Below are 13,987 nucleotides of genomic sequence, written 5' to 3'. Positions count from 1 at the left end.
TTCTCTTAATCCCAGTAGGCGGTTGTCTTTCTCCCAAAGTTCTCTCCTAATCCGCCCATGGCCCTCTGCCCTACACACACACACACACTGCCCATCACCACCCCTCCCCTGTATAAAACTCCCATTGTCTCACGACAATAGTCATTCTCCTGGGCTCCTCTGTCTATCGGTCTGTCACACCGTTGAATCCTCACCTTGCTCTTGGTAAGTCTTTCTCCAACTCCTCCTGTACATCCAGGTGCTGAATGACCTTTCACCTCTTGATGCTGCTCGCTCAGTTTTGGTCATGTAGGGTCAGTTTCTCAGACAGAGATTATGCCTAGTCTTGGCCTAAAGTTTTTTTGATCCAAGACTCAGTTTCACCTGTGTCCGGGAAACTGGCATCTTAAGATATTCCTAACAAAAATATACTTATCTGTCTGTGGCATCAGTTTTTGTACCTTTTTAGATCAAACCGACACCCTGTCATTGTCTTTAGTTGGTGCATATACAGTTGAAGTCAGAGGTTTACATACACTTAGGTTGGAATCATTCAAAATGGTTTTTCAACCACTCCACAAATTTCTTGTGAACAAACGATTGTTTTGGCAAGTCGGTTACGACATCTACTTTGTGCATGACACAAGTCATTTTTCGGACAATTGTTTACAGACAGATTATTTCACTTATAACTCACTGTGTCACAATTCCAGTGGGTCAGAAGTTTACATACACTAAGTTGACTGTGCCTTTGAACAGCTTGGAAAATTCCAGAAAATTATGTCATGGCTTTAGACGTTTCTGATAGGCTAATTGACATCATTTGAGTCAATTGAAGGTGTACCTGTGGATGTATTTCAAGGCCATACCTTCAAACTCAGTGCCTCTTTGCTTGACATCATGGGAAAATCAAAAAGAAATCAGCCAAGACCTCAGAAAGAAAATTGTAGACCACAAATCTGGTTTATCCTTGGGAGCAATTTCCAAACGTCTGAAGGTACCATCTGTACAAACAATAGTATGCAAGTATAAACACTTGGTCACAAAGGGATCTTACAAATGGACAATGACCCCAAACATACTTCCAAAGTTGTGGCAAAATGGCTTAAGGACAACAAAGTCAAGGTATTGGAGTGGCCGTCACAAAGCCCTGACCTCAATCCCATAGAAAATTTGTGGGACTTATTGTGGGAAGCTTGTGGAAGGCTACCTGAAACGTTTGACCCAAGTGAAACAATTTAAAGGCAATGCTACCAAATACTAATTGAGTGTATGTAAACGTCTGCCCCACTGGGAATGTGATGAAAGAAATAAAAGCTGAAATAAATCATTCTCTCTACTCTTATTCTGACATTTCACATTCTTAAAATAAAGTAGTGATCCTAACTGACCTAAAACAGGGAATTGTTACTAGGATTAAATGTCAGGAACTGTGAAACTGAGTTTAAATGTATTTGGCTAAGGTGTATGTAAACTTCTGACTTCAACTATAAGTATTGCCTGTACTGATCAATGTAGGCCTGGTCATATATGATGGTTTGTGTTTTGGGTATTTTGTCTCCTGTGGATGATTATGGATTGTACTTTAATTGCAGCGGCTGGGATAAGTCCAGGACCCTCATTGACCTTGTAGCTCTTTTAGCCAGCCCTAACGTCCAGTCAGCTAGTCCGTTATACTGTGCTAACTCTCTTCTTCCTTCCTCCCTCCTCCTTCTCGTTCCCAACGGGTTAGATATACATTCTGACAGACAGATAGCTAGGGGCAGTGATCCCCTTTCTCCCTCCCTCCCTAGGACTATTAATACTGTCCTCTCCCCTATAGCAGTGATAATGAGCCGCTGTGACTCACTCTAATCTCCCACCGTCTCCCCACCCTGCCTCCCATCCCACGGCGTCCTTGACTAAAATGAACCCATCAGAATTCCACCGTCAATGCTCCCTCCGCTGCTGTCCCGGAGAAACTTTACACTTGCCTCAAATCCCGTCTGTCTTGCCGGACCGCTTACCAACCAACTGCCATTTAGCTCCAAATGGTGGGCTTCCGCTGCCTCGCCTGGTCGGCCTACTGCTAGGCCGGTATTCTTAACCCTCCCTCAGCTTGAGTTCACACCCTTTTTCCATATCCATGCTGGCTTCTCCTGGGTCGGTCATTGGGGCCACGCAATAGAGCATGTTTTAATGTTTTGCAACAGAACCAAAATGTATGTTTCTTATTGTACAATTCCAGGTTGTCTCTCCCAGTTTGTCTGTGTTTTTATATTTTATATATATATATATATATATATATTTATTTATTTTACCTTGGTGCCTAATGACCATGACCCTGTTCCTGGTTGGAGTGGAATAAGCTTGGGTACAGGCCTAGAGTCAGGTCTTAAACAATGGTGGATTTCAGATGTTAGGCCGATAAAAACAGGGAGAACTGATCTAGCGCTGATAATTGTCTTAAAGTGAATGTGGTAATGGTCAGGGAGAGGGAAGCAGCACCAGGACTAGCTTTTAGGAGCACATCATTTAACTAACCAAATACGTTGTATAAACACAGTCTACTGAAAAAAAAAAAAACGTCAATCAACTCATGACAATGTAGTACCACAAACGAGCACGAGAAGTCAAACAGAACACAGCGGAGCTTTGGAAGCGAGGTAACGACAGGACCGACTCTATCAGCGCTGGACCTCCACCGATGTTGTCACCCACCATGTGTTCCTTCGTCCATCCGTCAGTGCGTCTCATTGTCCCCTCCGTTGGCTAGGTAAACACACTGAGTAAGTCATTAGCCGTGACACCCCGTTGGAAAGCGGGATGGTTTTCATCTCTGCGAGGCGCCGATGGCATTTTAGGACGGCCGACATTGTTTCAGGCACAAAACCAAGTGAGGGAGAGACAGCTATGTACCCTATAAATATTTCCTGGGCAAATGCTATGCTATAAATTGTTTCAGCTGACACCATTTGTAGAGAGGCGTCACCGGGAAAAGAGAAAAGGGGTTTATAGACACAACAAAGAATACGGGTTGATAGACATAAGAGGAAGATGAGAAAGAAGGACTGGGGAAAGAAGGACCAGGATTCAATATAATTGTCTAATGTGCTGAAACCAACCCCATGCAACAAGTGTAACGTTTTATAAAGCCCTTCCATTCAATGACAACATGTATTGCTGAGGACTAGACCTATAGGTTTTGATTATACAAACCCAAGTATAACCAACCACGGCTATCACAGTACATTTTTGCAGTATTAAATCAACGCTTAAAGTACATTTTAACACTGCCACAGATAACATATGGGCCCACTCTACAGAGTGTAAAAAGTACTCTGATTATAGTGTTACATTTTGCGTGTTAATGTAACACTTGGTAGTGTAAAAAATGTACTCTACATTACACTTCCCCGTGTTATGCAAATTTAACACTGGGCTAATTAACACTGTTTTATTTATATTCAACTCCAGTTTTAATCTAGAGTTAAGTCCTATTAGTGTTAAACAGTCCTTTTGGGTGAGGTCTAAATCCTCATTTGCATATTTCCCATGGTGCCTTTTCTTTTTGAATGAAGCCACTCCTGAGTGGTGCAGCGGTCTAAGGCACTGCATCACAGTGCTAGAGGCGTCACTACAGACCCCCGTTGGATTCCAGGCTGCATCACAACCAGCCGTGATTGGGAGTCCAATAGGGCGGCGCACAATTGGCCCAGCATCTTTAGGGTTGGGCCGTGGTAGGCCGCCACTGTAAATACAAATTTGTTCTTAACTGACTTGCGTAGGTAAAAAAAAATAAAAAATAAAAAATAAAAAAATTTCCAATTGTAGAGATACCACACATGACTGTATTTGTTATTTACTGAGGCACGGTTGTTGAATGCTTTCTATTTAAAGGCCTGTGGCTTTCACCAAATGAGTACCTAGGTGAATGTTGTCATTCAACTTAATGACACTGCATTACATATATCACAAGGCCTTGCTTTGATGGCCTAGTTTTACTCCAATACAGTGAAGTTAGGAGTAATTCCTATTGGAATCCAGCCAGAGGTAGGATGTCATACAGTTGTCAATTCTATTAACCTGCATTCAGCGTTGATTTAAAAAAAGACTACGTAAACCATTTAAACCAGTAACAAGTACAATAAATCTTACTACCTGATTGGATTAGTTCAGAAAAAATATGTTCGTTTTATTTGTACAGCATAAGATTAATCAATCAATCAATCAATGTACATGCAAAAACACAGATACTAAAAACAATCCTAAAAAAAAATCTGCCTGCAGTAAAGCATGCTGGGGAATATGAGGATGGGTGTGGTTTTGATTGGACTGTTTTACTCTTCAAAGTGTAAATCAATACTTTTGGCTATTAACACCAACGCTTGGGATTCTTTTACACCACTGAGTATGAATTTCACTCTTACGGTGTTCATTTAGTTCCTAAATCAACACTAGAAATGTTACATTGAACAATCAACGTGAGCCAATTTGCTGTGTACCCTCAAATTTACTCTCTACTCCTTCACACAAGTCATCTACCGGTCTATTGTTCAAGGTGACAGATAGGAATGGAAAATAGAGGAGAGAAATAAAGAAGGGGAACTGAAGAAAGTGACAGAAACTGTATCTCCCCGTCTGTGTTTAGGGCCGTAACATTCTCACCTGTTCACACTGTCAATCTCTCTGCTTGTCAGCCAGAAAGATGTCAGCACCATGGGACAATTTATAGCAGAAACCCCCGTGGTCCAACATGCAACAATCCCCTTGTGAGTGTGTGTGTGTGTGTATCTTTCTCTGTTCATGTGAACAACCATTATTTTCTTACATTTTTATTGGACATATAAAGCCAAACGACAACGTGAAAACAAAACGAAAGGCTCACGCACACACACACACACACACACACACACAAAACGTACAATATGAAAACAATATTAAAATATATCACATCTTGTCCCCTGTCGGCCCAAGTTCTTACTCCTGACGGACAGAGGGTAATTGTTTTAAATTGTTTAAAGGTCAACATCTCAGGATAAAGTTATCAGTACTTCCTCTGGGTGTATTTATCATTCTTTTTCGAACAAAGAAAGGACATTAGGTCTTTCAACCCGGGTTGATACAGTGGGTGGTTTGGAGGGCATCCAGTGAAGTAAGATCAGTCGGTGGGCTTTCAGCATGCTGTAATGTCTGTCTGGAACTCCAAACGTAGCTGTCAAAGGGCACAGGTCAAGACCAAGAACTTTAGAGAGGCTCGTGGGAGGGAAAGGAAAGGAGGGAGATCCCACCATCCCCTCTTATTGTGGGAAAAAGGATGACCAATACTCTGGCAGCTTAGAGCATGAATGGAATATATGGGTGGGATCGATCATACGTGTGATCAGCGGGGAGACATGTGGTGTCCCATCACAGGTGTCGTTTGTGTATGAGGGAAAAAATGATTTGGTTTTTGCTTTGATGTAGTGAATTCCGTGCAAGACTTTGAACTGAATGAAACCTAATCGAGCAGGGGGGGGGGGGGGGGTTAAAGCCATCAAATCGACTGTCAAAAGAGGAGGGAGAGCACCTATTTTGTTTTTGTGCGTGATAGTTACTAGATAATTGTATTGTAAAGAGGTTGGTGATTATGAATGAGATGTATATCGACTATCCTTTCGGTTTTCTTCTAGTGCAGCCATGTCTGATGTAGAGGAGGAATACGAGTGAGTATGGAAATAATATACATTACCGATGTAATGCTGTGGTGGCCACTTTCCTGGTTTCAATTTTGAATGTATTGCCAATTGAATCTCTCTCTCTTTCTCTCTCTCTCTCTCTCTCTCTCTTTCTCACACACACACACACGTTTGCTCTCTCTCCTTCTCTCTCTCTCTCTCTCTCTGGTAGAGGGGAGCAGGCGGAAGGTGAGTCGGTTGCAGAGCTGAGGTGTTAGTGTTGTCATTCATGCTGGACCACACTTGGGCTTGCATGTGGCAGTCAACGGCCCAGTTATTATTAGCCTGTTCTCTCAGATCCTTTTGCTTTCAGCACACCGCTGACAAATGGTTTTTAAAGCCCCAAGCCTCTGACCCCCTATTAGCCACACACTCTCCGTCTCTCTTTTCATCTCCCTCCATTCTTTTCATCTTCTATCTCTTTAATCATCATTCTAATGTCTCTCCCCATCCCTTTGTCTCGTGTCTTTTTCGTCTCCACACTTGTCTTTCTTAGTCCCCCCCCCCCCATCCCCCTATGTCTACCGCGTTGCCTGGATTTCTTCCTTGTTCCATGTCCCTTCTTGTGTCCTCTGAACTGCTCTCTGACTTTCTCTCTCTCCATTTGGCTCCCCCCCTCTTCTCTTCTCTCTCTCTCTCTCTCTCTCTCTCTCTCTCTCTTGCTTACTCTCTTTCCAGAGGAGGCAGAGGAGGAGCAAGAGGAGGAGCCAGAAGAAGAACCGCAGGAGGAGGATGAAGGAGGTGAGACTAGTTGTCTCTCGAATGATACCTTATATGTACAATAACACTGCACTACTTTTGTCTGTCTCAAATTACAATCTATATCCCCTACAACACAACACTACTTTAGACTGGCTGTGTCCCAAATTTCACCCTAAATCCCCTACAACACAACACTACTTTAGACTGGCTGTGTCCCAAATTACACCCTAAATCCCCTACAACACAACACTACTTTAGACTGTCTGTGTCCCAAATTACACCCTATATCCCCTACAACACAACACTACTCTAGACTGGTTGTGTCCCAAATTACACCCTAAATCCCCTACAACACACCTACTTAACAATGGCTGTCTCAAAAGACATCTCATATCCTGTATAACACTTTAGACTAGAACCATGTGACTTGCTCTATGTGACTTTGGGTTCTTAATTGGATTCGTTCCGACATTTCCTGATTTCTTGTTGTGTTTCTACAGATATATATATATATATATATATATTAAATAATTTGTGTACTTGTTTGACATTTTACTGCATTGTTAGGGGCTAGTAACATAAGCATTTCGCTGCACCAGCTATAAAATCTGCTAAACTGTGTGTGTGACCAATCAACTATGATTTGATTTGATTACATGGGAATTGCCTAGGATGTCATGCCATAATGATGATTAGCCCACTGTGTAGAAATAGCCAATCAGAATCTAGAGATGAACAGACCTCACAAGTCATCATCAGCGACAGAACCTGTCTGTCCAATCAGACTGACTTCAGAGCCGAGGTCACTCAGATGAGATATGGACGACATTAGTATCTTAATGAGCAAGGTATTCTGTGTATAATGCCAGACTAATGGGTGATGCACTCTGACCTGTCAATATCCCTTATGTCCCGCTTCCATTGGCTGACCCTGTGCTGGTCCTGGCTATCAGAGAAAAAAGAGTACACAGGTAGGGTGAGAACACATTATCCCAACAAAAATATTAAAGAAATAAATGCCAATAAAATAAAAAATGATGATATGATCTATATCTACGGAGTACTTATAGGGTTATTCCATTCTATTTAGCCTCAAATCTATTTGCGGTATGGGTTTTACAGTTGTTGTTATCGCTGCGGTACTTTTCAGTGTTCAACTGCTTGTTTTTGTTGCTCTCGCTGCTTAGTTTTCGACTTTTTTAATGCTCTGCACTTCCTTATGTGGGGACAATATGCATGGAGTGAACAAAACATTAGGAACACCTTCATGATATTGCATTGCAACCCTTTTGGCCACAGAACAGCCTCTATTCGTATATATCCCCTACAACACAACACTACTTTAGACTTGGGCGGCAGGTAGCCTAGTGGTTAGAGCATTGGACGTTCGGTTGCTAGATCAAATCCCCGTGTTGACAAGGTACAAATCTGTCATTTTGCACCTGAGCAAGGCAGTTATCCCACTGTTCCTAGGCTGTCAATGTAAATGAGAATTTGTTCTTAGCTGACTTGTCTAGTTAAATAAAAATAAGTAAAAATAAAACATTCGTAGGGGCATGCACTTTACAAAGGGGTTAAGTGTTACACAGGGAAGTTGGCTGGCTGTCCTTTGGGTGGTCGACCATTCTTGATACACACAGGAAACTGTTGAGCGTGAAAAACCCAGCAGTGTTGCAGTTCTTGACACACTCAAACCTGTGCGCCTGGCATCTTCTACCATACGCCGTTCAAAGGCACTTCAATATGTTGTCTTGCCCATTCACCCTCAATGGCACACATACACAATCCATGTCTCAAGGCTTAACAATCCTTCTTTAACCTGTAACCTCCCCTTTATCTACACTGCTTGAAGTAGATTTAACAAGTGACATCAATAAGGGATCATAGCTTTCACCTGGATTCACCTGGTCAGTCTATGTCATGGAAAGAGTAGGGGTTCCTGATGTTTTGTACACTCAGTGTACATCCTCATATGTAGAACATTTGCAATTACTTCTTGTATGTACATGTGTGATTGTGTGCATACGTAATTATGAATACTTGTACAGTACAAGTCTCAGAAAACTACATTTCTCTCTAGTAACTGTTGGGGTCACACAATTGTAGTCAATGATGTGGCCCTCAGTGCATGATGGGACATGTGAGTTTTCCTAAGCCTGTCGTTCCATATCTCTCTTCTTGCACCTCCCTCCTTCCCTCTGTTTTTCATATTTTCCACCTTTCTTATCAATTTTCTGCTTCAATCTTTTATCCCATCTTTATCTTTCTCTCACCATTCCCATCTCTCTCTCTTTCTCTCAATATCTACTGTATATCTCTCTCTTTTCTCTCTCTCTCTCGCTCTCTCTCTCTCGCCCCCTCTGCCTTTGGCACATCAGAGCAGGAAGCTCAGGAGGAGGAAGGTGAGAGTGATTGTGGGAGTGATTCTAATACACCCGAGGCACACATTGATTTTTTAAAAATCACATTAAATCTAACCTACATTTGAAATGCCTGTAAGAAGAAGGAATCACATGTTCTAACTCTTTAACTCATGACCTCATCAACAAAGCTGTACTGTTGCTGTAGCTACACACACAGACACATCATGATGATGATGATGATGATGATGATAGTGCATGCTGTTGCTCCTGTTGTACTCTGGAGGTCAAATACTAACTTTCAGATCTGTAAACATAACTCAAATCTTTTTTTTGGTTGCACACCCTTTTGATATCAATGTATGATTTACGCAAAACATATGGCCTTGACATTTTGTCCTGTTTTTGAGATTTGTGTTTTCTTCAGGACGATGGATTTCATATGACATCTTCAGAATGAGAGCAAGAATATACATTTCTGTGCTTTCATGTGTTAATTCTTCTCTCTCTTTCTCTCTCTCTCTCTATACAGAGGAGAAACTCCCCATGCCCAAGTATGTTCACTTTTGTTTGTGGCAATTTTGCTTTGTGTTGTGTGACAAATAGGTTAAAACATTTATTTCTCTGTTCATCCTCTATTCCACTTATTTCCCCCCCCCCCCCCTCCCCCCCAAGGCCCATGGTGCCCCAGCTAGCCCCTCCCAAGATTCCAGAGGGGGATAGGGTGGACTTCGATGTGAGTGATGTCATCTCATATCAAGGAATTGGTCCATTATTGGGTCCTGATTGGCTGTTCCCCTTCAATGTCCAAATTCACCACTGAACAGTAATAGTGATTGTTAGTTTGATGCAGCTCCGCTTTCCACCACATCTCTGAATAAGAATCCATTTCATCTCAATCCTCTCTCAGGACATCCACAGGAAGAGGATGGAGAAGGACCTCATTGAGTTGCAGAGTCTGATTGATGTCCACTTTGACCAGAGGAAGAAGGAGGAAGAGGAGCTCATTGGGCTGAAGGACCGAATTGTGAGTCAACTTCCTGTATACATAATCTTGAAGTGTTGAAATGAAACAGAGGAAGTACCACCTTAACCACATGAACTTGTCCAATAACAATGCTCATGTTTTTTTTTTTTTTTTTTTAATTACGTTTCATCCCAACAGACCACGACCCTGGTCAAGGAGCGCACAAGCTCATGATCCCCCCCAAAAAGTTGATAAGAAAAAGTCCAATGTCATTTCCTCTCATCCTTTCCCTCTCTCATCCCCCACAGGAGAAGCGTCGGTTTGAGAGGGCAGAGGTGCAGCGGGTTCGAGCGGAGAAGGAGCGGGACCGTCAGAACAGGATTGCGGTAGGCCAAAACACACTATTGCGGTAGGCCAGGATTGCGGTAGGGACAAACAGACACCACTGTGGTACTCCTGGTTTTAAGCAACAGGTAGACTTGTGTCGTGTTCGGGAATGTCCTCTCCCTTTGTAACTTTATCGTTTCTCTCTTTCTCAGGAAGAGCGGCAGAGAAAGGAAGACGAGGAGGCTAAAAAGAAGAACGAAGACGAGGCCAAGAAGAAGAAGGTTCTTTCCAACATGGGGGCCAACTTTGGGGGCTTCCTGCAAAAGGTACTTATGTCTACTGTCCTTCGCTTGTTAGCTTTAGGAGCAGATTATTTTTTAGATTCATACAGCAAACGTGTTTCATTAAGATAAATATCTACGATGTTGGTCAGTTGCGGGTCAAATGTTTTGTCAGACTGTTGCGAACATACAGAGAGAATCAGAACATTCTATATAGTTTGAAGTTTGTGAAGTTCTAGGCGTGTTTGACATGTTCCAGGCGGAGCATCGTGGGAGAGGGAAGCGTCTAACGGGGAGAGAGATCAAGAAGAAGACCTTGGCTGAGAGACGACCCACACTGGAGATCGACAACCTGAGAGAGGACGCCCTGAAGTGAGTCCTGGGCCGATCACGCAACACCACACCTTATCCCCAAGCCAAATACACATGGGCCAAAATTCATGTCCAAAGCCCCCACAGCTGGCTGCCAACTGTGTTTCTATGGTTACTGCCTGTAAACCCCCCCCCCCCCCCCGCCTTCTCTTGGTCTCCCAGGCAACAAGCTCAGGAGATGTGGAACTGGATCTACGCCCTAGAGTCGGATAAGTTTGACTTCATTGACCACATGAAGAAACAGAAATATCAGGTGGGAAGACCTGGACACATGTACCAAAGGCAGAATCCATAGATGTTTAGGCTCGTGTGTGAGCGACTGTGTGCGTCTGTTGTGTAGTATTCGTGAAACCACTGATGCAAATGTGATCTCGTCTCATTTTTTTGTGTGTGTGCAGATTATCGTTCTCTTGAATAGAATAACGAGTGCCCAGAAATTGTAAGTACAGTAACCCTATTCAATTTCTTGATTTCTTTAGATGAACTTTTTTGCCACTTTTTTTCAGTAACACGTGTTTGTATGGTATGTGCATTTGTCGACAAGTAACTCCTCTCTCTCTCCCCTGTAGTAAAAAGGTCCATGGCAAGGGGAAGGTTGGCGGTCGGTGGAAGTAAAGAAGCTCCCGCTCTCATAGGGGAGAAGGGAGAAGACGGCTTTGGAGGGAACAAGAAAGGAGGGAGATCCCACTCTTATTTCCTCTCTTATTGTGGCCACCCTCTTCTTTGGCATGTCCTCATGTGTTTCATTGCAAAAATAAAAGTTCTAATAAAAATGTATTGATAATAACACGGTGCACACTCGCTGAGATTGCTAGTTTGATGTTCCTTTGGAAATTGTCACACACACACACACACACGTATTACTTTATTGGGAGCGTGGGAGAAAGTATAATGACTCAGAATTGACCTTAGATCAGTGTCAAGGCTGGCCAACCTCCTACTCCCACATTACTGAACTAGAGAAACGCTGCCCTCTGCTGGAGAGATGTGTAACACCCACTGTAGAGCTACATACAGTAGGTACACTACACCCAGGTGACCACTAATGAGACACACTCATTGGTTTAAACACACATATTAGCTGACACTATAAACCATAATTACAGCACATACTAGTAATCATCAACCCATAACGTTACTAGACAGGCAGAAGGGAATTATAGGCCTGATCTACTTGCAGAGAGCTCACACACACACACTTTCTCTCTCTCTCTTTCTCTCTCTCTCTCTATGTATATATATATGTATATATATATATATATATTATTCTACAATGTAGAAAATAGTAAAAAATCAAGATTGACAACCGGTTAAAGGTTTGGACACCTACTCATTCAAGAGTTTTTCTTTATTTTTTTACTATTTTCTACATTGTAGAATAATAGTGAAGACATCAAAACTATGAAATAACACATATGGAATCAGGTAGTAACCAAAAAAGTGTTAAACCAAAAAAATATATTTTAGATTTTAGATTCTTCAAAGTAGCCACGCTTTGCCTCAATGACAGCTTTGCTCACTCTTGGCATTCTCTCAACCTGCTTCATGAGGTAGTCACCTGGAATGCTTGAAGGAGTTCCCACATATGCTGAGCACTGGTTGGCTGATTTCCTTCACTCTGCGGTCCAACTCATCCCAAACCATCTCAATTGGGTTGAGGTTGGGTGATTGTGGAGGACAGGTCATCTGATACAGCACTCCATCACTCTCCTTCTTGGTCAAATAGCCCTTACACAGCCTGGAGGTGTGTTGGGTCATTGTCCTGTTGAAAAACAAACGATAGTCCCACTATGACCAAACCAGATGGGATGGCGTATTGCTGCAGAATGCTGTGGTAGCCATGCTGGTTAAGTGTGCCTTGAATTCTAAATAAATCACAGACAGTGTCACCAGCAAAGTACCACCACACCATCACAGCTCTTCCTCCATGCTTCACAGTGGGAACCACACATGCGGAGACCATCCGTTCACCTACTCTGCGTCTCACAAAGACACGGCGGCTGGACCCAAAAATCTCAAATTTGGACTCATCAGACCAAAGGACAGATTTCCACCAGTCTAATGTCTATTGCTTGTGTTTCTTGGCCCAAGCAAGTCTCTTCTTATTGGTGTCCTTTAGTAGTGGTTTCTTTGCAGCAATTTGACCATGAAGGCCTGATTCATGAAGTCTCCTCTGAACAGTTGATGTTGAGATGTGTCTGTTACTTGAACTCTGTGAAGCATTTATTTAAGCTGCAATCTGAGGTGCAGTTAATTGCCAATTTTTGAGGCTGGTAACTCTAATGAATTTATCCTCCACAGTAGAAGTATCTCTGGGTCTTCTTTTCCTGTGGCGGTCCTCATGAGAGCCAGTTTCATCGTAGCGCTTGATGATTTCTGCGACTGCAATTGAAAAAACTTTCAAAGTTCTTGAAATTTTCCTGGTTGACTGACCTTCATGTCTTAAAGTAATGATGGACTGTCGTTTCTCTTCGCTTAATAGAACTGTTCTTGCCATAATATGAACTTGGTCTTTTACCAAATAGGGCCATCATCTATCTGTATACCATCCCTACCTTGTCACAACACAACTGATTAGCTTAAATGCATTAAGAAGGAAATAAATTCCACAAATGTACTTTTAACAAGGCACACCTGTTAATCGAAATACCTTCCAGGTGACTACCTCATGAAGCTGGTTGAGAGAATGCCAAGAGTGTCCAAAGCTGTCATCAAGGCAAAGGGTGTCTACTTTGAAGAATCTCAAATATAAAATATTATTTGATTTCTATAACGCTTTTCTGGTTACTACATGATTCCACATGTGTTATTTCATAGTTTTAATGTCTTCACTACTATTCTAGAATGTAGAAAATAGTAAAAATTAAGAAAAACCCTTCAATGTGTAGGTGTGTCCAAACTTTGGACTGGTACTGTGTATGTTCCCTCCCTCCTCGTCCCCCTCCCTCCTATCTTTCCCCCTCTCTCTAAATCCCTGCTCACATGTTTTGCTGAGGCCAGTCCAGTCCAATGCGTCAGACTGACAGAGAGCGAGGAAAGAGGACACAGAAATAATCCAGTCTTTTCCCTCTCACATGCAGCCATCCCACAGATGTCGCTCAGAAGCTTAAATTGTAAATACAACTCGACCACTGTGGAAAGTTCACCACCCATTTTTAAAAAGATAGAAAATACTACAAGATACAGTACTGAACACACTTTCTAAATTGTTTTAATGACCATCAATGTGTATGCGCTCATTTTGGGTGAGGTATCCCTCCTCTTTTCATCTAAATGGGATTACTTGGATACATAGTAATAGTA

At 42.3% G+C, this 13,987-nt stretch overlaps 1 protein-coding gene across 4 annotated transcripts; it reads left to right on the top strand.

Annotated features, from left to right (window-relative positions):
* Window positions 1-120: 120 nt before the first annotated feature.
* tnnt1 (troponin T type 1 (skeletal, slow)) lies at window positions 121-11,478 on the top strand. Of its 4 annotated transcripts, none has more exons than XM_031827129.1 (14): window positions 121-204; window positions 5,631-5,663; window positions 5,848-5,864; window positions 6,354-6,416; window positions 8,756-8,779; window positions 9,270-9,291; window positions 9,413-9,473; window positions 9,648-9,764; window positions 10,013-10,090; window positions 10,244-10,357; window positions 10,572-10,684; window positions 10,847-10,937; window positions 11,083-11,123; window positions 11,254-11,478. In XM_031827129.1, the coding sequence occupies exons 2-14, from the start codon at window positions 5,638-5,640 to the stop codon at window positions 11,297-11,299; spliced, it is 813 nt and encodes a 270-aa protein (XP_031682989.1). In that variant the 5' UTR covers window positions 121-204; window positions 5,631-5,637; the 3' UTR covers window positions 11,300-11,478. The 4 variants fall into 4 exon arrangements, with proteins under 4 accessions (XP_031682989.1, XP_031682990.1, XP_031682991.1 ...); XM_031827131.1 differs by having other exon boundaries at window positions 149-204; window positions 5,636-5,663; XM_031827130.1 differs by lacking the exon at window positions 8,756-8,779.
* The last annotated feature ends 2,509 nt before the right edge of the window (window positions 11,479-13,987 follow it).

This window comes from Oncorhynchus kisutch, linkage group LG6 (genome assembly GCF_002021735.2).
Source record: "Oncorhynchus kisutch isolate 150728-3 linkage group LG6, Okis_V2, whole genome shotgun sequence".
NCBI lineage: Eukaryota > Metazoa > Chordata > Actinopteri > Salmoniformes > Salmonidae > Oncorhynchus > Oncorhynchus kisutch.
Note: the sequence above shows the minus strand (reverse complement) of the source record. Positions and strands in the feature narration are given on the sequence as shown.

Excerpts from the sequence above, each read along its gene's own strand:
- tnnt1 (XM_031827129.1), top strand. The coding sequence starts at position 5,638 with ATGTCTGATGTAGAGGAGGAATACGA. Across the intron at positions 8,780-9,269 it reads GGAAGCTCAGGAGGAGGAAG|AGGAGAAACTCCCCATGCCC; the intron begins GTGAGAGTGATT and ends CTCTCTATACAG. Across the intron at positions 11,124-11,253 it reads ATAACGAGTGCCCAGAAATT|TAAAAAGGTCCATGGCAAGG; the intron begins GTAAGTACAGTA and ends TCTCCCCTGTAG.